Source organism: Cupressus sempervirens, chromosome 4 (assembly GCF_028749045.1).
Source record: "Cupressus sempervirens isolate cs-2001-9-10 chromosome 4, ASM2874904v1, whole genome shotgun sequence".
Taxonomy (NCBI): Eukaryota; Viridiplantae; Streptophyta; class Pinopsida; order Cupressales; family Cupressaceae; genus Cupressus; species Cupressus sempervirens.
In genome coordinates, this window is record NC_143121.1 from 488,356,379 (window position 1) to 488,382,720 (window position 26,342).

Below are 26,342 nucleotides of genomic sequence, written 5' to 3' on the forward strand. Positions count from 1 at the left end.
GATAGCTAGAGTTTCCTTATCATAGCTGAAATACATCTTTTAGTGTATCTTTCAATTTCTTGCTCTCCTATGCAATAGGATGTCTACCCTACATAAATACTGTTTCAATCACATCATCTAAAGCATCATCCAAGATAAATGTTCTAGTGAAATCTAGTACAGCTAGTACAAAGCACGTACTCATCACTCTCTTGACCTTATCAAATGTCACTTACATATCTAAGGACCATTTGAAAGGGCTTCGTGAGATTTGTAAGCGGTGCCGCAAGTTGGGAGGACCCCTTCATAAACCTCCTATAATACAAACATAATCCAAGGAATCCTCTCAAATCTAAAACATTCTTTGGTAGCGGCTAGTCTAGTATAGCCTGTATCTTTTCCTAATGAACCTTGACGCTATTGTCATCAATTACAAGTCCCAAGTACAAGATCATTGTCAAACCAATCTCACATTTGGATTCTTTACCAAATAGTGAGTGTTATTCCATGATCCCCAGAACCTCATCCAAATGTTGCAAATGTTCCTCTCATGTCTTGCTAAAAATCAAAATGTCATCAAAGAACACGAGATGAAACTTACTCAGCCGCTTATTAAATATATGGTTCATGCATGAGTGGAATGTAGCAGGTGTTGGTGAGTTCAAAAGGCATCACCAAAAACTCGTAGTGGCCATAGTGGCATCTAAATGCAATCTTATGCACATCCTCCTTACGGACCTTAATCTAATGGTACCCAAAACGGAGATCAATCTTAGAAAAGTAGACAGCCCCATACAATTCATCTAACAACTCATCAATACGGACTATAGGATGCCTGTTCTTAATAGTTCTCTTATTTAGTCCTCTGTACTCAATACACATTTGTAGAGTTTCATCTTTTTTCTTGACCAAAACCACCGATGAAGCAAACAGACTAGAACTCGTCCTTATGTCACCCATTTCAAGTAACTCTCGGATGATCCTCTTTATAGTGTCTACGGTGACAATAAGGTGTTGTAATGACTAGCTTTGCACCCTCTTCCAGCTCTATCACATGCTCAAATCCACGATCAAGAGGTATTCTAGGAGGGATATCAGCAAAGACTACTTTGTGCTTATCTAACATTGATTGAATATCGATATGATGTTGTTGTCCTAAATCTGAAACAAACTTAGTGGAGATAAAACAATGCACTACCCAGTCTGTACCCTCGTGTCTCAAAATGGATTCCATCCCATAAGCTGAAACAATTCTAGGACCCCTATCATTCATAGCTCTAAAAATGACTTGTTGATCTCCTCTCATATGCTCAATCTGTTTCTGATCATGATCAATGGTGTATCTACCAAGAGTCTGGAATCATTGCAGACCCAAAATAGCATTCATCCCACCTAACTCAATCACATAAAAATCTATCGTGAGAGTATAACTATTCAGCTGGACCTCAAGCTAAGAAACCATCCTTGAACAATTAAAAAGATATCCACCAGCAACCTTAACATCAAAGTGTGGAACTACATCCACCTTAAACTTTCTTCTTGCTGCTATTGAAGTCCTAATGAAGTTATGTGTGGCCTCTTTATCCACCAAACAAACCATTTGCTACCCTTTAACCACTACCTTAAGACGAATGAGACTACATGTAGGAACAAATGAGAGGGTAGCAATTGTAGGTGGCTGAACTGAGACTTGTTTCTCTAGCTTCTCCAACTGGGGCTGCTCATGAAAACTATCCTCATTGCTGTCATTAGACTAGTTACCATCATTTTCATCATCTGAAACTACTTCAATATGATGAACCTTTCCTTTCCCAAGGCATCTATGATTCGGTGACCAAGGTTTTTTTGCATGTAAAACATAAATTCCTCCTCCTTAGTTCATTTCTTGACTCAAAATCAGTCTTAGGTGGATTACTCTTATTCTAATTTGAAGATTTCATATTGGTCTTAGGTCCCTTAAAAGGATTTTTGGGACAGTGCACTGCTGAAGATAAGCTATCCAAATCAAGTGTCACCTTGATCACATCCTGTAAAGTACTTGGTTTCAACACTTTGACAAATCCCTTGAACCTCTCACTCAAGCCTTCCACTAACAACATTACCTTCTTGTTTTCTATCATATTTGAGATCATGATAGATATCAATTGAAATTCATCAATATAAGTATCCAAAGCTCCACTGTACTTGAGTTGAGCTAACTCCTTGTAGTAAACTTCTATGTCTTTCCTATCAAACCTACTTATCAATTTATTACTAAACTCCTCATACAAATTAATCATGCCACGATCTTGAGTGACTAAACCATGGTGCCACCAATCACAAGTTGGTCCATCCACATTTATAGTAGCAAACTTGATTACATCAATTTCAAACATGGATTTTAGTGTGAGAAAAGTATCCAGTTTTTGTATCCATGCCCTGGCTGTAGTTTTTCCACTACCATCAAATATTGGTAAGGAAAGCTTGTTCATAGCATGTTTTAAATCCCTCTTCAAGGCCCTTGGCCTCCTATCCTATCCAAATCTCACTAATTCCCTTTGTCGGTTCAGATATTGAACAAAGCCTAAAACTGCCTTAACACTGTCTGGAAACAAATCCCATTCAACATGTGTAGCCATGACATCATCAGGAATGTCTCCTACAGCTCCAGCATTAACAACCTCGGCCTCATCATCATGTTCAGCAAAAAATGGCATTAAAGGCTTAATTGCAGTTCGAGTGGGTCCTCTCACACCTCATGGTGGTCCAACTGCAATACCACCCTCATTGTGATGGCTTTGTTGTCTTCTAGGCCCAGTATTCATTTTCGTATAGCTTGTGTGAGTTGCTGCAAAACATAAGCAATATGATTTTGACCATCTCTAAGAGCCCTCAAGGTTTCCCTAGCTTGCCTATCTGCTTCGTCAACGGCATTTGGAACCCTTTCAGCAATTGAATGCACTCCAATAATCTCTGAAGTTGTTTTTACCTTCGGGAATTTGTGGGGGTCTCCAAATTTTACAGGGTTCTCTGTTGTATTGATGCAATCAAAATGAAAGTCCACTAGGCAACACGCTCACTGCTCTAATACCACTAAGATATCCTTGTATCTAATTATCGGCAAACTAAATATTTCTTATTATCACCGTAGGAGAAAATCTTGATAAGAGATGTGAGACTAATGGCAAACAAGGGACACAACACTATGTATTACCCAAAATTCAAAGATACACTCATTAAACAACATCAGTTTAACAATTCATATAATTTCAGAACCAAAAAAAAACCAACTACATTTCATCAAACATCAACGATCTTCAGCATGCAATTATATAGAGATCGTATGAATAACCAAATACACAGTTGGGATAGAGGAAACTAACATATACCCTCCAATGTTGGTGGTAAACAATCTGGGATTTGCATTTACTCTCAGGGCACAACATGAATGGTCAAGTTGGCTTCCAAATCACCTACAGTTCGATCAACTGACACAAGTTACACCTCATCTTTGCAATCAGCGCATGCTTTTGAGAAGGAAGGCATCAACCAACCGGCTCTTCTTCTCCTTGTCTTCACACTCTAACACAAGCTTATGAGTCAATCTTCCTTATCACTAGCTCTAATTATGTTTGAACTGTGAGATGAAATTCCTAGCATTCGACAACTTCCACACCAACTCCTACTTGTGATTGAACATGTTGTGTAAACACTCAAGTATCATAATTGAAAACTGTAATTAGGGAATAGGGACGTCATCCTATTTTGAGATTTTAGAAGGGGCTTCGTCCTTCAAAAAAACATGTTTACCTTAACAAGACGATGTTCAAAAAATTCACAATAACCCGCACAAAGCCAAAACCATTGCCTTTTATCTAGACTCACCCAAAAATGCAAACATTACCAAGACACAAGCAGGAAGGAGTTACAAAAAAAATGCACGCCAGGCAAGATATTCTGGAAGCTAACAAATAACAGTGAGGTTCATTATTGAAACATACGATCACCTAGAGTCCACGTTAACCACTTTGCCAAATGTAAGACTGGACTCCAACGTCATCCCTTAGTCTACTCCTAAGATGTCTATCAGGATGTCTAATAGGCTGGGAATTGCCATGCAACATTAGCAAGGGATGGGGCCCATGACAGATTTTGTGTGTGAATTCCCTTCAAGAACAAGCTACTTCTTATCTGAACTTCCAACTAAGATAGGTAAGGACCCACATGGGATCTTGTTGACCATGGAGGAGAGTCCACTTTGTCCCCCCCTTTGGCTCCACAGGGACTCCTTGTCAAAACCATGAGGTGACAGGGTTAGAAGATGAACTTGTCGCCATTCTCCAACTATGACTACCTGATTTCCCCCTAGCATGGCTAATTGCAACAGACCAAAGGCATACAGATAACTTTATATTACAAAATTGAAATGCATATAGATCACAGGCATGCTGATGTATATAATTCTGCATGTAAATCTAGCAGTAAGTTGCATTGTAATCCTGAAACAATGAAGCAAAGATATTATGAAGACTTTCCTTGTTGTATCTATTACACACTTCCATATATGCATCTAAGAATAAACAATCACATAGGATCTTAGTTCTGGCCCAAATATTAAATTCAATAGAAGCAGCTATAAATATTATTAGATGGCAAATAAATTAATATTATCGAGCATCTAGCCCATCCAAAGCTAATTATTTATAGATGGAAAATGTAATGTCCCTCTAGATTTTGTCTTTATAAAGACTATATATATATATATATATATATATATATATATATATATATATATATATATATATATATATATATATATATATATATATATATATATATATATATATATATATATATATGTTTCAATTCTATGGACTAATATAAATTAATTAATAAAGTAGGAAGTTGACAAATAATAATACTTGATTAACAAATAATAATACAATCAATTTGGAAGTTTGTTCAACAGGACTTCCACAAGACTCTTTACCTGAATAATCCATGTTATTTAGTCCATCATGGAAAGAGAGAGGGGGTTGGAAATTGAATCGTTGTTTCTTCAAGTGAAGACGTCATTATTTATCTCTCTCCTTTCGTCAAACTCAGGCTGACCTAGTGGAAAAACGCCAAATTAGATTATTGGCACACAGTTGGTGCACGTGGATGTTTGAGTGTTGTAGGAGAATAAACAAATATTACTTTTGAAGGTAGAAAAGACAAAATCTAACGGAACTTGAGGGCTACAGAATTGTGGTAATGGGTATTCAACAGGAGAATTTGCTACGGCACCAATTGAAAAATCGAATCGAACACTAAGGAATAAAGTATTATTTGCATCTGAAGACATTGCGGCCTATATTCTTCCTTATACGGCAAAGTGGAGGAGACGGGATGTACATCCTCGTGAATGGTGTAAATACGTATTGTCGGGCAGATGTATAGCACAAGGATATAGTGAATTCATCATGACAACATACTAAGCATAGAAATATGGTAGAAATCTACACAAAATTAATCAAACAAAGTACTAGATGATTCAAATCAATACCTTTACACAAAAGACTCTTTGGTGGTGGCAAGATACAGTTGGAATGAGTAACATAAATATCCCTGTACAAGTGCATTATCTTTCAAACTTTGTAATAGTTTAATGAAGAAATCATATTACAAGTAGATGAATGAATATCTTTGCACATTGCATCCTTCTTATAGTTGCAGTAATTTGGAAAGAAATTGTTTGTCATTAAACTAGTTTGGCATTGCCAAACAAAAAGATGATATTTTAATTTTGAATGAAATCAATTATAAATTATTCTCTGCGAAAAACAAAGATCGGACTATTTTCCTTCAGCAAATTCTTGGAATTTTACATTGGTATCAGAGCTTTCATTCCTGCCAACTTGTGGAGAAAATCACATAGTCCAAACATATGCAAAGAGGACATTATAACTTCCATAATACCTGAGTCAAACAAAGCAAGGGTCCTAAGTCAGACAAAGCAGGGATCCTAACACTTCAGTAGAGTATTCTAGTTCATATTAGAATATTATAATGTTTCTTTAATGGTCATCTTAGTTAAGTCTTTAGTTTATTAAGTAGTTTCTATTTCTATCTTTAGTTCACGATTGTTTCTTTTAGAAAACATCGTCTTCGTAAATCTATATAAGGAGCTTCCATCTCCTTTGTTTAATACAACTATAATAACATCAATTTACCATAACATGGTATTAGAGCAGGTTGATGGGATTTCATAAAATTCGGTAAACTTTTAAGGAAAAAATTGAGCCTATTTTGATCTGGAATTTTTCCCAGAAATTTGCTTTTCGATTTTTATAAATAAATATCATTAGAGGAATTTTATGAAACTTTTGCGGTTCGTCTTCGAGGATTTTTGCTGGAAATTGCAAGCTTGGTTAGGGGTTTCGATCCCATGACTTCTTGGTTGCAGCAAAAGTCTTTGATTTTTTAGGGTTGCGTGTACATACATGTTTGTTGCATGTACTTCCATGTTTGTTACATGTACTTGCATGTTTGTTGCATGTGCTGGTTTAACATGTGAAGTTTAACGTTTTGCCACCCTTAAAAATTTCTGATGGGTTTCTATAATTTTTCCCTTAAAATTTTCAAATGTAATTCACAAAGTTGCGTGGGATTCCTTTGTGGGTTTATAATTTTTTCCTCCAAAATTATCCGTTGGGTTTTACCGTTTTTCCTCAAAAATGAAGCTTTGTATTGTCTGATTTTGATTGATTTTTCACCTCAAAAATCATGTTGGGTTTTGATCAGTTTTTCACCTGAAAAATTGTGTTGGGTTTTTTCCTACTAAAAAATCATGGCTTTTTGCAATCTGTTTTCAAGCATCATGCTCGTCTGCAAAGTTTAGAGGGTTGGTCGATTTTTCCTAAACATCATGCTAGTTGTTCTCAGTATTTGTCTCTATCTCTAGGGAAGAGCAGCTTCATTATCCAACATCAAGTTGGATATTTTATGATGATTTATAGTCAGATGTTTTGTTGATTTTGAGAGGGTCAGTGACAGACTCATCTCAATGACAAAGTCAATGGTTGGCTCTTATCTCTTGTTGCAAAGCATTTTGAAGAAGGGGGCACCCTTCTCTATTCTTTTAGGGAGGAATTTTGGCTTCTTGGTCATTAAAATTCTGTAGATCCAAGGAGGGTCTCAGCAACAACAAAATGTTTTGAAGAATTTGTGACAAAAGGACATCAATTAGACAATGACCATTAAGGGAGGGTATTAGAATATTATAATGTTTCTTTAATGGTCATCTTAGTTAAATCTTTAGTTTATTAAGTAGTTTCTATTTCTGTCTTTAGTTCACGATTGTTTCTTTTAGAAACATCGTCTTTGTAAATCTATATAAGGAGCTTTCATCTCCTTTGTTTAATACAACTACAACAACATCGATTTACCATAACAGTTCATCCATACATAGTGATATTGAAGATAGTCATACAAAAACAAACGAAGAAATAATCTTTGAACAAAACAATAACATGGGGGAAGCATATGATACTTGGGATCTTATAGCAGCATTGCTTAGGAGCCAACAGGATATGCAGAACAATGTGAATCATATGACTAATTTGATGACTCAGTTTATGGCCCATAATCTTAATCAAAATCAGAATAATGCAGGGAGAAATGGTGCTCTGGAAGATCATTCAGTAATAAACTAGCATGAGGGTTCTACAACCTCAAGACTTTCCATGCCCACGCTTCACACCTAGGAATCCAGCCTGAAAGAGAACCTTCTATTATAGAATTACAAGAAGAAATATATCAGGATTAGTTACAGTTAGGGGACGAATTTAGATCGTCAATGACTTATAGAGAATACTTGGACGTCAGGATGAAACATAGGCCTAAAGGACAGCGGGGTTACAACAATGAATTCCAGAGAAAATTTGGTAAGATATCTATCCCTTATTTTGATGGATCGGGAAAAACAACAAATAGAGCTTGGGTGCAAAAACTTGACACATATTTCTAATTGAATCCTATGATGGAAGACGAAGCAATCAAATATGCAGCTTTACATTTAGAAGGGGTGGCATCATGGGCAAATAACTTTGGGTCATGATCAGATTAGCACATATGCCACTTTCACTAAGAGACTCATAGACAGGTTTGATTCTAAGGATCATGAACTTCATCTTAAGGATTTAACTCAACTCAAACAGACAGGAACAGTACATTTTTTAATTTGAGAAGTTAGTAGTCCTAGTAACTGAGATTACTGAAAGACAAGAAACTGTTATATTCATTGATGGGTTGTCAAATGCACTTAAAGATAGGGTCAAATCCCTAAATCCTCCTTTATAGACAAACACTAAAAAGGCAAGGGAATTGGAACCTTCTTCAAAAGGGAAACCTTTAAAGAACCATCACCAAAACTAGATAACGATAAAAAACCTTTTAGTAAAGACATACCTCCTAGAGTCATGTTGGATTAAGAGGAGTGTAATGAACTTAGAAGGAAAAAGTTATTTTTCAGTTGTAAAGAGGCATGGGCACAGGATCACAGAGGTTTGGGAAAAGGGAAAATTAATTACATTGAAGTGGTATTAGAGGTGAAGATGAGGAAAATATAGATCCAACCTCAGAACAAAGGTATAAAGTTGCAGAACAAATTTAGGAACATAAACAAGGGAAAGTTGAAATAGCATCTATGACAAGGACTTTGCATTACAATATTTTCCGAGTAAGAGGAGTTTTACAAGAAAAAGAGTTATTGTTATGATAAATAGTGATGCCATACATAATTTCATTGATACTACTCTTGTTAAAATTTGTGGCTTACATACAGAGAAGCATGAAGGATTTGATGTCCAAGTAGCAGGTGGTACTTCTTTAGTAAGCACACATAAAGGTTCCTCAACTAAGTATTGCTCTTGGTAATTATATAGTAACAAATGATTTTTATGTGATTGATTTGGCTAACACTAATGTTATTTTGGGAATTCAATGGATGGAGACATTGGATAAATACTCGCAAAGTTTCAAGCGCATGGAGTATTCTTTCAAAATTGATGGGAAAAAGGTAATTCTCAAGGGAATGACAAATGGTGGACCCAAAATTGTCTCTGCTAAGAGGATGGAGGCTCCTTTCCGTCGTGGTGATGTTGCTTGGTCAGCACAATGTGTTATCTCCACTAAGGTAACAAGTTTTAAATCTAAACATTATCAAGATGATTTGTTGCAGATTTTAGATTCACATAGTGTGGTTTTCAGTGATATACCTCTAAGAGTAACTTTGGATAGAAGTTTTGAACATAGTATTGAATTGGAAGGAGTGAAGGGAGTCATCACTACTCCTTACAGACATCCTAAAACATTCAGGGAAAAAATAGAAAAAGTTATTTAGGAGTTGTTGGATATGGGTCACATCAAGCCCAGTTCGAGCCACTTTGCCTCATCAATAGTGCTGGTCAAAAAGAAAGCTGGGACTCTACGCATGTGTATAGATTAATGTGCCCTCAATAAAAAGACCATAAAAAATAGGTATCTGATTCCCTGAATCGATGAATTGTTAGATGAATTACATGGTGTTGTGTATTTTTCTAAAATTGATTTGAGCTCAGGATATCATCAGACTAAGTTAAGGGAATGCAATATTCATAAAACTGTTTTCCATTGTCATTATGGTCATTATCAATTTTTAGTCATGCCTTTTGGATTGACAAATGCTCCTACAACATTTTAGTCTTGAATGAATCATATTTTTAATAAACAAGTGATGAAATTTTCGCTAGTTTTCTTTGATGATATACTGATTTACAGCAAGACTTGGGAGGAACACTTGAGACATATTGATGAGATTTTGGGTATAATGGAATCACGGTCTCTTTATGCAAAAGCCTCTTGTTGGTTCCCAAAACTGCAGATTGAAATCCTACAAGCCTTGCCTGCTCGATGCTGGGATATCCAACTGGTTAAGGCCAACTTGACGGGATTGATCGATGAGATCTAAATCCCCTGCGCTTCCGGCTCTGCAAGACCGAGGCGGGTGTACCTAATCCTGGACGAAATGCTTAGATCCACGATGCTCAAAGCAGATCAGTTAGAATGCAAATACAACAAAAGCTTTCGAAATGGCAAGAATTATTGAAAACTTCAAACTTGTGATTTATGAATTGAGAGCGAAGATAAATGATTGAAATAGTGTTAAAAATAAATATAGATTAATGCAACAGATGAATATATTTATTCTTCAAAGGTAAGAAATGAAACATTTGCCAACGTGTGGATTATGAATTAAGAATAAAAGACCAGTGCCTAATTAAATGGGCAATAGAGTCAACATTATTAGTTGAAACGTACAACTTTATAAAGTTTAATATATTTTAACTATAAACAAATTTAATAATTCGGATGCGACGAATCAATTATATAAAAGTAATTTAAATTAGTCTAAAATGCACTTTAACTGCTGTGGAGACAAATTAGACATAAATATGGAAACAATAAAATATTTCACAATATTTACGTATATCAAATTTAAAATGCAATAACGATCCGATCCACTTATCCGAATATTAAAATATTTATAGAAAATAATAAAAATGTTTATAAAGGACACAACTTAATAATAATTTAAAACTCTAATGCAAATAAATTAAATAAATACTTCTTACTGATCCGGAAATAAAATCGTACTAGAGACATTCCTATAGGTGATCTATCCAATATAATTCAACTCCAGAATCGCAGAAGAATTTATTCCATAATTCACCATCCAGAAGCTAATTAAAAGAATATAATATAAAAAGGTCAAAAGGTCATTTCCTTTGCCAACTAAAAGGTCATTTCCTTTGCCAATTAAAAGAATATGATATATCATCGCAAGGCAGAAATTTTAAAGTATGAATGATAATAACATCATCAGTCTCTCTTATTTATAAAAGGGCAAGCGATGTTGGTTGCTTTCCAAGCATCACACCCTTCCATAACAAATAACTAAACATTAGATATTAACATAATTTTACTAAAATTATTGATATCCGGATAATCTAATCTCCTATTTATCCTTCAGCGATGATTAAGATCAATCTTGAAAGGTTCATTCGAAATATATTTCTGCCTCCATATCTGCACAAGCTTCTATTTTCCTTTGGATGATCTCAGCAACTATATTCCTAATCGCTTCAAAGACACATCTATTTGGATGTTGTATGTGTGCTTGAATCTGGACAGGGATTCCACCTTAATTTCTTCATCTGCACAGATCGTTTCTCCTCCACACTTTGATTTTGTAATATTTTCATTCAAAAATCCCAACCTTTGTTCCCTGAATGCTCATGAGCCTCCGGAAGCTTCGGAATCTACAGGCGTCTTAATCCTTGTCTCGTGGGCCTTCAAATATCCTCACAAAGCTTATTCAAATCTGCAACCATAGAGATATTTCGATCTGAAACATCCGATTACTCGCCTTACACCAAGTGCTTCCGCTCCTTCATATACCTACAGCAAAAAGAATATGTTAAGTTATCAATCAATAAAAATTAAAACTTCAGTGCAGATGCAGGATACGAGGGCTAGAGATTTGCTTGATTATCCAACGTCAACACTCAGGATAGCAAAATATCTGCCCATTAGTGACTCCTTCGCCTCATCTGATAATTGAACCTGTACATTTCGATGAATGATTCTTCATATGCAATATAGTCTCCTGTTTAATTGTTGTTGCTATGAAGCTCTCAATAACATCTTTCTTCAATTTGTCACCAGTAAATGTACAGAGGGTGATGTACAGAAGCAATATGCTTATTTCATGAGGTTTTGTATATGTGAAATCTGCAATACTCAGATGAATCAGGAAACTCTCCAATGTCTGTGCTTACTGTGGTTACATTATATGTTCATATCATCTTCAGACGCCTTCATAACTCTCCAGTCCTATCTTCTTTACTGTGATGTTTAACTTCAGTTCCTTACCTTTTTAATTGTATTTATATCATGTATAAATCTGCTCATCTCTGTTTCTTTACAGCCTCCTAATTGCAGATGTTTTCCATCATTCACAAATACTGGTTAGAATGTTATATAATCACATAGAATCCTGGGACTTTCAGTATGCATGTCATTCCTTTATCGGATATGATCATCATGTTATGATTAACAGTTCTGTTCAGTTATTTCTGTGTGTCATCATACAATCAGCCTGTAACAAACAAACAAAATCTCCTCACAGTCACCACACTCCAAATCTGCCTGGGCTTCTTCAGCCGGGATTCCTGCTACATAAGACTGTTGTGGATACCAAATCATTGATTCTATCATACATTTCCTTCAGAAAAATGCCTTACTGCTGCACTATCTCCATTGTGGGTCCGGAAGCTTAAAACTCATCGTTTTTCATGCTTGAAAGCTGAATATATATCATTACTGAGTGCAAAATGGATTACCATTCATGAGACGGGAATCCAAGAGAATACTAAGTGAAGACATGCTTTAGCTGGGCAAGCTGTGAGGAAAATCAATTGCACTCTCAGGTCCATATGTCCCTCGCTTCATCCTAACGAAAGCATCCCATACTTCTTGTTAATATATCAGATCTGCAAATTCTTCCAGTTGATATGTGTACTTAACTCTTTTGAAAACCATTTTCCCAATATGATTTCATGGTTGCATCTAACTGCATACTCCCTTGCTCAGACTCTCAATTATCAAGTTGTGATACATGAAACATTCACTATGAGCCGTGCATTTTCAGAATTTGATTCATATCAATGCAAGAGATATTTAATGTTGTGTTTGAAATGCATAGTCTCCTTAATGATTAAAAAGTGAGATGTGAATTCCTGGCCTCCTTGTTAACGTGCAGCCTATGTTCCCTTTTGAATCTTAAGGTTCAACTGACTAAGATGAGACAATGAAATTGATTAAAATGATCCATTATGTTTACAATCATATACTCTTTGAAGCATCTCTCAATGTGCTTTAGCATCTCGACATGGACCCATGACAAGGCTCCATCAGATCTCCAACATTATTGCTTAAATAGAGACCCTAAATTTTGTGAAAATTTGGGTTCCATCACCTCTAAATGTGAATTTGGTATGACAGAAATTTTATATTTGGGTCACATGATCAGTGCTAAAGGTCTGCAGGTACATCAGGAGAAGATTAGAGCCAATTTGGATTGGCCAACTCCACAGAATCTTTTAGATTTAAGAGGTTTCTTTGGCTTATGCAATTATTATAGGAGATTCGTTAGAGAATTTTCACAGCTTGGAGCACCATTGATAGATCTTACCAAAAATAGAGCATTCAGGCGGACTAAAGAAGCACAACGGGTATTTGATAAACTCAAAGAGTTAATGAGCTCTTGTCCAGTTCTTGCACTTCCAGATTTCAATCAACCTTTTGTATTAAAATGTGATGCTTTTGGTGAAAGAATAGGAGCAGTTTTAATGCAGAATAAACATTCTATAGCTTATGAAAGAAGGAAGCTCAGTAGCGCTGAAAGATTGTATTCAATATATGATAAAGAAATGTTGACAATTATGCATGCATTGGCTAAATTTCGACAATATTTAGTTGATGGTAAATTTGTGGTTAGAACTGATCGTAATAGTTTGAAATATTTCTTAGGCCAAAAAGATTTGAATGATACATAGCAGAAGTGGATCAATAAAATTCAAGCTTATGGTTTTGAAATTGAATATGTTAAAGGAAAGAACAATGTGATTGTTGATGCATTATCCAGGAAACCTGAAATAAATGTTATATTAGGAGTAACAACTGATTGGAAGTCTCTTTTATTAGTGGCATATTCTAAGAATGCATTTGTGTGTGATTTACTAGATGGGAATGTTCAGAATGATAGATACAAGATTGTGAATGATGTTATTTACTACAAGGATAGAATCTTTTTAGTACCTGGCTCTAAATTAAAATTGAGAATTATGCAGGTAGTTTATGATTTACCTTTGGCCGGACATCGAGGTTATTTCAAAACTTACAAGCAAATCTATGAATGGTTCACATGGAAAGGGCTCAAGAATAATGTGTTGTGCTATGTGAAAGAATGCATTACATGTCAGCAAAATAAAGTCGAGCATTAATAACCAGCAAGATTACTCCAGCCATTACCCATTCCAGAATAGAAGTGGAAGAGTATATCCATGGATTTCATTACTAAATTACCTCGAGCACATGGTAAAGATTGTTTTTGTGTAGTAGTTGATAAACTTGTTAGAAACAATAGTCTACCAAGCTAATTGAGAGGGGGGTCAAGGGGGGGTGAATCAATTATCCAATAATTAAAACATGTATATTCTTTAACAAACTTTAACCATTCAACCAAAGTAAACAGCAACCATAATAAAATGCACATAGACACACCAAAATGTTAACTAGGGAAACCCTTGATCAGAGGGAAAGCCCTGGTGGGAATGATGCCCACAAATGATGTACTAATATAAATATTCCTTGTTAGAGGATGGACCCTGTTAGGAGTCTATTACAACATTTACTACATAGAGTCCCTGTTAGGAGACTTTGAATCCCTGTTAGGAGTTGTAGTACAATTTATACAAGAAGAACCCATTGCCCAAACATGCAATTTCAACTACAAGAAGAGCTTACTACTCAAACATGTAATTTACTATTATGTTCTTCTTTCCTTTGTTCTATCAACCGAACCAATCACTGTCAGACCTTGTAGACCAGGTCACGAACCTCGGATCCAACACTCAGCAAAACCTCAACAATGAAGTTTCCTTCACTTCCACTCTGCTCTGCTCAACTTCGCATTCTGCATTCTCTGCTGCTTACAATCACGTTTTTATCTCATCCACACATATGTCATGATAAAGGAAAATGTCCTTCCTTTATATCGAGTCCATAAAACAATTCTTGAGGTTGGCTGTTAGAACTTCTCAATTAATCATTATAGGACCACATTAAGAACACGTTACACTTAGCGATAACATTAATCTTCTGCCTTGCAACTTGAATAACTTCCCGTACACATAATATTATGACGAGCGAGCTTAGCCACGTCATCATCAACATCTCTTCTTCACATCCTTAACCTTGATTCTCAGAATAACAATTCTGCTAAGAGATATAACAAGTTTACCAGACATGGCTCTGTAAACTCTATCTTAGAACAAACATCACCAAAACTTGCATAACTTCTTCCAGACTTAACATTTCTTCATCCGACGTTAACTGCATATACTAGATACTCATAAATATCTCTCATAACCTCGGATAGTGAAAATACTCAACTAGTCGTCCGTACTAACTTGATCTTTCCATTGTTCTTCTGTCAGATACCACAAAAAACTACTATGTTGACATCAATGATAAACACAGTCATGAATCTAACATATCATCATAGTGGCATATCTACAATACTCTCCCATAGAAATATCATCAGCATTCATGCTACCAACAAAACTAACAAAATTTGCACATTTCTTTGCAATCACTACAGAGTTTGCAGTTGTCTAGATCGTAGAACTATCTTTCAAGGAAGTTTTTTGCTTACATGGCTTACCGAAGAATATAATTAGTGATCGAGACAGTAGATTTCTAAGCATCTTTTGGGAGGAATTGTTCAGGTTAACAGGTACAAAGTTGAATCATAGTACTAGCTAACACCCACAAATAGATGGTCAGATCGAAATTGTCAACAAATGGATTGAAGGGTGTCTTCATAATTATGTTATTGAACACTAAAAAGCCTGGGTTTGATGGGTACATTTGGGTGAATATTGTTATAATACAACCTATCATATTCCATTGGTATGACTCCATTTAAAGCTTTGTATGGGTATGATGCTTTATCTTTTACTGAACTTGCCTTTGATCACAGTCATGTGCCCAAATCACAAAATTGGCTTCAGGAGTGCCAAGATGTTTTAAAAGCACTCAAGGAGAACTTGCAATCTGCACAGAATCAACAAAAAAATTATGCAAATAGGAAACGTGCAGAGCACAATTTTGAAGAAGGTGAGTTGGTATACCTCTGGTTGCAGCCATATCGTCAATCTTCACTCAAATGCAGTGGCATTGAAAAATTGAAGCCCCTCTTCTATGGACCTTACCAAATTGGTGAAATTGCTTATGAACTAGATTTACCAGAGGGCAGTCATATCTATAATATTTTTCACGTTTCTTGCCTCAAGAACACACTCGGCAAATAGGTAATAGTATAATTACCACTCTTGGATTCAGAGGAAAAATGGAAACCATACCCAAAAAGATTCTAGATATACGCAAAAGGCATTTACATAATCGGTGTATCAAGGAATATCTAGTACAATGGAAGAATTTGCCAATAGATGATGCAACATGGGAAGAAGAACAGGTGCTCCAACATCCTAGTTTACAGTTGCTTGTGGGCAAGCAACATGAGGGAGGGGAGATTTGTAATGTCTCTCCATATTTGTCTTTGTAAAGACAATTAATATATATAAAAGTTTATATTAGTTTCAATTCTATGGACTAATATAAATTAATTAATAAAGTAGGAAGTTGACAAATAATACTTGATTAACAAATAATAATACAATCGGTTTGGAAGTTTGTTCTATGGGACTTCTACAGGACTCTTTACTTGAATAATCCATGTTAAATAAGCCCATCATGGAAAGAGAGACGGGGTTGGAAATTGAATCGTTGAATCTTCAAGTGAAGAAGTCATTATTAATCTCTCTCCTTTCGTCAGACCGAGGCTGACCTAGTGGAGAAAAGCCAAATTAGATTATTGGCACACAGTTGGTGTAGGTGGAAATTCCCAGGTGTTCAAGTGCTGTAGGAGAATAAACAAATATTATTTCTGAAGGTAGAAAAGACAAATTCTGACAGTGAGGGCTACATAATGTAATGGGTATTCGATGTGGGAGAATTTGCTACGGCACCAATGGAAAAATCAAATCGAACACTGAGGAATAAAGTATTATTTGCATCTGAACGGGCCTATATTCTGTCTTATATGGCAAAGTGGAGGAGACAGGATTTACAACGACATGAATGGTGTAAATACATATTGTCGGGCAGACGTATAGCACAGGGATATACTGAATTCATCGTGACGACATCCTGAGCATAGAAATACGGTAGAAATTTACACAGAATTATTCAAACAGAGTACTAGATGATTCAAATCAATACCTTTACACAGAAGACTCTTGGGTGGTGGCAGGATACAGCTGGAATGAGTAACGTCAATATCCCTGTACAGGTGCATTACCTTTCAAACTTTGTAATAGTTTAATGAAGAAATCAAATTGCCAGTAGATTAATGAATATCTCTGCACGTTGCATCCTTCTTATAGTTGCAGTAATTTGGAAAGAAATTGTTTGTCAGTAAACTAGTTTGACATTGTCAAACAAAAGGATGATATTTTAATTTTGAATGAAATCAATTAAAAAATTTATTCTCTTTGAACAACAAAGATCAGATTGTTTTCCTTCAGCAAATTCTTGGAATTTTACAGAAAATCCACTTGCATGTGCAAGACAAGTCCAAGGAGTGACAAGCAAGGTATACTACAAAGCATGAGCACCATGAGACTGAATGTAAATCTCTTTAAGCCTTCCATATTACAGGTAGAATAATAACACTCATGCTACTTACACTTGAGTTGCAGCAGAAGTGAAGAAGACCAGGAGAAGAAAGCAAGAATATTGACAGACTGGACAGGAAGCACAGCTGTTAACCAAAACCAAATAGTACTTCAAAAAGAAGATGGGGGAGTTGTTCACTCATGTTGTAGAAAAATAGGCCTTCGGAGACAAAAAGAACCTTCTAAGTGGGGAGGTGTGAATAAATTGTATCCAAATCATCATTATTTTGTTCCTTCTGTTGTATATACTAAGACATCTATGTGACCTTTAAAGCATTATTTTATATAGTTTAATCTCCCTTGTACTTGTAATAGACTAAAGTAGAAATATACAGCTATCTAGAAGGTCATGGAACAAGTTGCAAAGTATCTAGGAAGGCGTAGGGAGGTCTAAGAAGGGTTCCTTCATACTTTGAATCTTTTTAAAGATCTCATAAACATGTTTGTGAAAGATTGACATCTGTCCCTGTTGAAACGCATCTGTGAAAGATTGACATCTGCCCCTGTAAAAACATTTTTGTGAAAGATGAACATCTGTCCTTGTGACATAATAGATTTGGTTGTGTCTAGGGTCCAAAACCATCCCTGAAACAGCCAAGCATCAAACAGGTTTGTACATGAACAAACTTGCCACCCATACACTGCAAAGGGTTTTTCTTAGGACCAAAAACATCCTGAATAAAAAAAAGTTAGAACCAATCACCCAGCTTAAATGATAAAACAACTGATTTGTCTTACATTGGTCAGTACCTTATTTGGAGCTTTCAAATGCTTCAATTCAAAGAGAACCTTGGCAGGGAGCTCAAGAGTCATCTAGATTTTGATGTCAAAATCATACAGCACAAGAGAAGAAGAAACAGGAGAGAATAGAGATTGCAAGACGTAAGAGGAAGAAGGTGCTGTTTGTATACCATAGCCTTGTGAGTTCACAGACTTGCATTCTAAGAGATAATGGACTGATGGCACAATCCCACTTGCAGGAGTTTTCCCATGCTGGAGCTCTCCAGCTTAAATCTTCTGTATTGACAATTGTGTGTGGTTTTACATGCCATTTTTCCATTTTCATGTTCCACTTTTTGTTCCTTCAAGTGATTCTTCAAGTATGAGCAACTATATGAATGGATGTGTATAGGCATAATATTAAATCAGCAAATAGGCAAATTCAATAAAGTAACAGACTAAAATAGATTTGTGCTAGTGAACTAGACACCAGAATTGGAGGGATAAATACATATCAAAAAATTCATTTGGAAGCAATTATATAATAGAAGTGTGAGACTAAGTGAAAGTCGTCTAGTTGCATCACAAGAGGATTGTTTGAAGGTGGTTTGGAAAAAGAAGAAAACTACATTAAAATAGTGTCCATATAAATGAAATATAAACTTTATATGTAGGATCTACATTAAAATTTAAGGTTACTTTCAACCACCTCTACATGTGAGTTTTCTGAATTCAAGAGGCCAAATCTTTCAAGGTGTAAAAAAATGCTGCCATGCTGCTTCGCTAGACCTGAAGACGTTATACATATCAACTATTAGCAAGCTCACACTAAACATTCAAATTTACAGCAGTCCAAACTGGTCATATGAAATGCTGATTTTTGAAAGGATTCTGCAATGCTTTTTAATATTTGTTAGGAAGCCATGTTTACATCTAATAATTAGGTCACTTACATATAGAGAGAAAGTACACCGCCATAACATAACATGTTTATATTATTTTAGATCAATTTCATTGTCATTTTATAGTCTACTTATTGGATTGGAACAGTATTGAAACTAAAACTGATTTATTATGACTTGCAAGTCGAGATAAGAATATGCATAGGCCCTGTTGAGATGTTTAAATGGATTAGTCAAACTGCCAGCAAAAACATTTTATTCCAAGAATATTGATTATCATATCTGTGTAGCTGGATCCAGAGGCTAAATTTCTAGATGAATCTGCCAAAGACATGTCAGTTCAGCCGCTATCATCTATTTATGATGTTGTTAAGTTACAATTCATTTATCACCAATATGGCCCAGGTTCAAATCTTAACAAGTACAGTACCCTAGATTAAATAAGGCAGCCAGTGTTATAACTTATCAAGAGTGCAAAGGACATATGAGTAAGTCGAGATCCTCTCCAATCAAAAAAGAAAACTTATATTTCAGTTCAGTAGAACACGTGCAGGTCACGGTATTATAAATGTGCATATCAGTTATAGAGTTTCTATTGTAGATCCTTTTGACCGAGCCCCAGTGGCAGAGTGTTGAAGCAGGCGCAGATTCAACGAGGCCCCTACTATTTTATGGGCAGCTATCGTTTCACTATCAGTTTACTTTGTTTGTATAAAAGCCATGTCTGATTGAATCACTGAGAATATAAAGTCCAATTCAACACATACTCCATATAATTTCAGACCAATTGACGTGTAGGTCAAGATTATAGTGTGAGTATATTCAGACAACAGACATTAGTGTTGTATGAAGAAGCCTTCTCACCAGTTTACAAAAGAGGAAGCATTTTATAATGTAAAAAATTCAAGTACGTGTAAGCTGATGCCATTAGTAAAGTCATGGGTATCTCACAATTCTACACATGTTGGAAACAGAAAAAAAGAAGACTCAACCTATGCATAGTTTGATGTGTTATGTACTTTACAGTAAAAACGACTGATAGTGGCATTTACTTTTTCCCACTCAAACATTACATCTCCAGCATTTATAATTTTATTTCAGAAATCAATACATTGTGATTGCTGTGTGATCCTTGTTTTCACGTCATTATCTAAAATACTTGTTATTTGATCTAAACTGCCTATTATATGTTCCACGGTCTTTTAAATCATAACCTTCAAACTAATGCAATCAATCACAGATACATTTCAAAGCAAGAAAGGCTCAAACAAGTAGCTGACATAATGGCCTTCATGAAAGTAACCATGAATAATATATATGATTAAGCCATCTAGGAACTCCTCTTGTTCATTGAAGAGCTTATGTCAATTAGGCAGATGCAATTAGAAAAGAAAAATATGAAAAAATGTCATGTAGTATTTAGTCTGCTGATGACGTCACAAAACCCAACGAAGAATTAAGTACTGCAGACTATAGGGCCAAAACATATAAAGAATCAGAACGGTATTAAATTCCCCTTAATTTAGGTAAAATAAATAGGAAGTGGATTACTTGTACAACCTGTGCCTACCAGCAGATAAATGCTAAGGAAAAAACAAGAAAATCTTAACAGTATACGGAAAACGATAAAAACATTACAATATACTTACTTCTCGTTCAAGTTCGAATCGCCAAAAGGATTGGAATCGTTTGAATAGCCCGAAACTTTTTGTGTCTTCAGCTTCTTGGCAACTTTGGCAGCCTGCAATAACCTCAACTTAGCGTAGAAGATAAATTGTAAGGAGGAGTGTAGTGAAGGGTACATACCTTCTTCTGGGCCTTCTTGGCCAAATACTCCATTATTTCTTCTTCTGTAAACTTTCTGCTGGAACTACTCTCTCTATCCTTTTTTTCCTTTTTCTTCTCCATAACATCCTCTTCACTTTCGTTAGCGGAAGGACTGGAACTACTACTGCGATTTCTTCTGCTGGAGCGAGAAGACCTTGATTTTTTCCTTCTCCTATCCTCTTCCTCCTCTTCTTTGCGGGCCATGTCAGGCAACTACGGCGGATCAACAGTAAGTGTGAAGGTGAATTATTTATTTTGGGGGATTCTCTCTCCGTTACCAATGCAGCTTCGGCTTTGTTCCCTACACAACTTTTCTGGAGAGCCTCTGGACGGACAGTGTAGCGGTCAAATTGTTACAGACGGGTTGGGATAGAGCTTCCTTGCCGGGGTAACAAGCTTTCGCCGTTCTATTGTTTAAAACGTTTTCTTACTAGCCTCTAATATTTATTTTTTATTTATTAGTTCCTGCGTTCGCACGAATATTAGTGCATCCAAATATGACATTAACACTCACCAATCAAATCCAAGAATTTTAAAAAATTATATGAGATTTCAAATGTTTATATTTTTTTCTAATTTTTCATTAATTTATAAATCATATTTTTCAATCCATACTGTGGTGGGGGAGAAAATTAATTTTCTTCAAAAAAAAATACAAATCTTTTTCACATTTGTGACAAATTGATAAGATTTTTTTTTCCAATTATTTTATCTTCCACCTCACACAATATGTCTAATCAATATTAATTATCACAATCTATTAAATATTTTTAATTTCTTATTTTAAATATATTTATTATTAGTTTTACATTGATATTTATTTTTTACTATTTGATATAACTTTTTCAAATTTTATATATATATATATATAATGTCTTTTTAATATAATTTTAATATGTTATATCTTTGTATTTGAATTTCTAATTTTTTTTAAATTTTGTTTTTTAATTAAAAGTAGTTAAATTATTACTATTATTTTACTTTTATAAAAATAAATTAAACAATATTATTTTTTAAGTATATTTTATAATAGTGTTCAGTGTTACAATTTTTAAATTATATTATTTTTTATTATTAATATTTTTTATTTAAACAATTTATCATTTAGTTTAAATACATTTAAAATTTAAATATATTTTTTAATATTAAATTAATAATTATATTTTATATCAAAAAATATTAAAGAAATAACCACAAAATAGAAATAATTCAATTTAAAAAGATATATAAATTATTGTTAGATTTTTATAAACAATGTATTAAAATAAAATAGTTATATTTTATTTCTTATTTATTATATCATATTTATTCATTAACATCAAATTTATATGTATTACATCTATTTATTATTTACAAATGTAAATATTAAATTATATAGATATTATTTCATAATTAAAAATTACTGAATTTTAGGAAAAATTTGTAAATACAAAACATTAAATAGTAAATCTTCTCTAATTGTTTAAAATATTTACTTATAAAATATAAAATATTTACTTATTAAATAGTAAACCTTCTCTAATTGTTTAAATAGTAAACAATTAGTTTTACTTATAAAATATTTTTATAATCCAATACATTTCATTTTTTCTTATAGAAATGTGAGTTTTAATATAAAAATTAAATTATTAGTTTCATTAATTAAAATATAATATATTTTAATTTATTTTATTTTGACTATTTATTTTATTAAAAAAAATAATTATATTTAATTCTTTCTCTCTCGCACACAACTTATGTTGGTATCACTCTATCTTATTATTTTATCTCTCTTCCTCTTCCTTTATATTATCTATCCTTTTTTCTTCTGCATATATGTTTATGTTGTTATTGTTGTATACTGTTATTTATCTCTATCTATATCTCTATCCTAGTTTTTGTCCAATGCTAATGATTAAATAAAAATAGTGTGAGTTCCATTTGATAATCAAGATGAGAATAATACATTGTTGGGGGAGTTATTCCAACTACTTATGGTTGTCTAGTAGCATGCATGGTATGCTTAAACATATAATGTGATACTCCAAATGCTTCATCACTTCTTCAAGTTCTATAATTCAAATATTGGTATGGATATCTTTCCTCATTGCACATAATTTAAGTTGTCAATGGAGAAGGTGCAAATTTATCTAAAGCATATGTATTGATCATAGTATGATATTAAGTACTTAGTGCCATATTGGGGACTTTAGCCTCTTATTCTTGGGCTTAAATGTCCAAAGATATAATAATATAGCATGAGAACTTAATAACAAAATATGAGCCATCCTATCAAATCACAAGCGCATTTCTAGGACAAGAATTTAACAACAAAATATGAGAATCCTATCAGATCACAAGTGCATTTCAAGGCAAAAATTAATACATTCATAATGTTAATTTAGATTCTCACTCATCTACACCGCTACAACCATTATGCATTAGGCAAGAACTATGATGCATTGTGTCTCTTGTTTATTAAAAGTAAATCTGTTCCTTATTATATGGTGAAATTTAGATGATCCATTTCTATTGTAATCTAATTTGTCTTGTTCTAAAGAAATGTTCTCGTATATGTAAATATTAATAACTAGCTCTCATATTTGTAAATATTAATAATAACTAGCACTTGTACCTGTAAGAGGTTCAAGGGATAAGTCAATAGTGTATTTTATGAATATTATCATTGTATGAAATTGCATAGATCACTAAAGGTTCAACATAATTTTCTTATAATATATAGGATTGTTGGTCATGAAACAATAATGCTAGGGTGGTCCAAAAGTGCTTAACAACAAAGGTATTTTTGAAGGTGAATAGTAGTTTATCAATATTATTGTAAATTGTCATTACATGCATAATGTTTGATAGATGCAATGTATGTAAGTAAAAGTAAGTGTGCCAAATTTGATAGTACAATATTTTTGTATGGGTAAAACTTACCAATGCCTAATTATTTCGATCCAAGTACCACGTGTTATAATTCAAGATTGAAGAAAAATTGTGGAAGATTATTTGAAAGTAGGTCTTTGCTTAAAATCCCCAACCTGTTGAGACTATTGCAATCCGAGCAAGAAATATGCTACAATTTTCTATCCGAACTTTTCTACCATGGAATACACATAACTCTAAAGGCAAATAATTTCAATGACAAGTAAATTTTCAAATTCGCATAAGGAATAAACCCACCCTCGAGAACTTGATCTACGCTACTAAGAAAAAGAGTTCGTCTTAATTGGGTATCCTATTCTCCCTGGTTGTTCAGAGCACAAGCAGCCATGGATTTTTGCAAAGCTTGGCCTGCCCGAAGTGTCATGTCCCCATTTTTATCAAATAAAATTTAATAATAAATAAGGAACTAAAGAAATTATAATTATAATATGATATAACATATAATGATTGAATACATTATTTATTAGTTAAATATCAATTGATTTTATAATATTGATCCATTCTTAAAATTAATATTTACATTAACACATACAAGAAATTTTTAATACTAGTATAATAATACATTAAATTGATATTATCATTTATAGAACAAAAATCATTATTAATTTTTTTATCCCCCTCGTCATCTCTGAAAATGGGTTGAAGGTATATATACATCTGACACAGATTTTGCAAACAAGAAGCTCTTATCCGAATATCGAGGGGTGATTACCTATGGATAGAATCCCTAATACATGAAGCAGAATAAATAAACAGGATGTGTATGATTATTATTCTAGTGCATAAATAACAGACAAAGTTAAGAAAAATTACAGTTGGCGACTCTTAAGAGTTTCCATGGATATAGAGGAGAGACACGACTTTCACTTTTAAGTGTGAGCACTCTCTATGATGATTCATACTATTGAATGAATAGATGAGTTATATTGAACATTTCTGAACAATACTCTTAGAATATTATTTCTTTAAACCACAATGAGCAATTCATATCGGAGATATAAGAAGAATGAAGGAAATCATGGGAGCATCTACAACAAACATGATTCACCACAAGAGAAGAATAAGGAGTACAAACAAAGGAATTGATTCGCAAAGAAAATATCAGAGATGTTAATTTGATATTCAATATCTTCTATGAATTGCGTAACCTTTAAGAAATTGAGGAGAATCTTGACAATTTCTATATGACTATGAAGATAACCATATGGGATCTGAACCACTCTGCATTTGATTGTCACGTTCATATGACAATTCATAACACTATCTTACTTGTCGCTCAAGTAAAGATTAGCTTAATTATATTTAGACTAATGCAGTGATTAGAGGGCAAGCTACAATCTGTAGAAATTAGCCAAAGAGATGCGAGTGTTAAATGAAGAGATGTGGTTGTTAAGTGAAGAGTCGCAAGGTTTCTCTTAGTGGTATTATCATATCTCCCCTTTGTAGAAGTGTGGAGGAAATGGGGGAATCGTGGAAGAATTGAGAGGAGAAATTGATGGATAATGAGGATTATGGTGGTTGTGGCTTTCTAGGACTGTATAAAAAATTGATAGATGACTACCTAGATCATACCAAATATGAGGTCAATGTTATCTATTACAACTCTACGCTCTTTTCGCTAGGTGAGATCAGATTTGATGTAGTACTTTATACACATTCTTCCTTTTGGAGATTTCATTAGTTTGCAAATGTGGTGAGATCAGTTTTGATGCTACCAATCAAGTTGAATTTGCCTTCATAAGTCACATGTTCCTCACTGTAGATGGTCTAATGATGCTTGAACAGTCTTATTTGTATGGAATGGCCAATATTTAAAGCCTTCAAATACATGTAGTTTGAGAAGTGTATTTTTCTAATGGTCAATCTTCAAGGGTTATATTCTTCATCTATTCTCCATCTGTATTTATGCACCCATCTTGAATCTTGAATTTAAGCCAACGCTCTCGCTAGCCAATAAATTATCGCAAATCCTTGTCTGCCATACGTCATTCCAAAAGAATGCATTATATTCTGCTATGCACACTCGGAATTGCTGCTGATCTCAAACAAACATTGACTGGTAATGTGTGACGTGGGGCAGTTAACTAGTCCTTTGTTCATTCCTCTCCCTCCAAACCCATCTTCAACGTCATTTTTCTCTCATTTAAAACTACATGTGTCTTGTAGTGCTACTACTTTGGTGGCTCGATGTAAATTTTTGTAACCTATTAAGTGACAAAAGGAAACAAGAACAAACAGGTGTTTCTCATTGCATCTTATTTATTGCATGAGACCAATAAATGAGACAGGTGACTATGCATGAGACTCACAATGTATTTAATTTGGAGCGTTCGTTCTATAGGAGAAGCCTATCAGCTTAATTAAATGATATTATTTATATAAAGTTGAATAAATTTTTCTA

General features: G+C 34.1%; 1 protein-coding gene across 2 annotated transcripts in view; it reads right to left on the reverse strand.

Moving 5' to 3' along the window:
• Positions 1-21,371, reverse strand: part of LOC149562077 (cactus-binding carboxy-terminal, cactin) — a 203,787-nt gene extending 182,416 nt beyond the window's left edge. For both annotated transcript variants that reach the window (XM_089825617.1, XM_089825616.1), the window contains exons 1-2: positions 20,990-21,371; positions 20,833-20,924 (exon numbers count right to left, since the gene is read on the reverse strand). In XM_089825617.1, coding sequence (XP_089681743.1) covers positions 20,833-20,924; positions 20,990-21,214 — 317 coding nt within the window. In that variant the 5' untranslated portion in view covers positions 21,215-21,371. The remainder of the gene's footprint in view (positions 1-20,832; positions 20,925-20,989) is intronic.
• Positions 21,372-26,342: the final 4,971 nt, after the last annotated feature.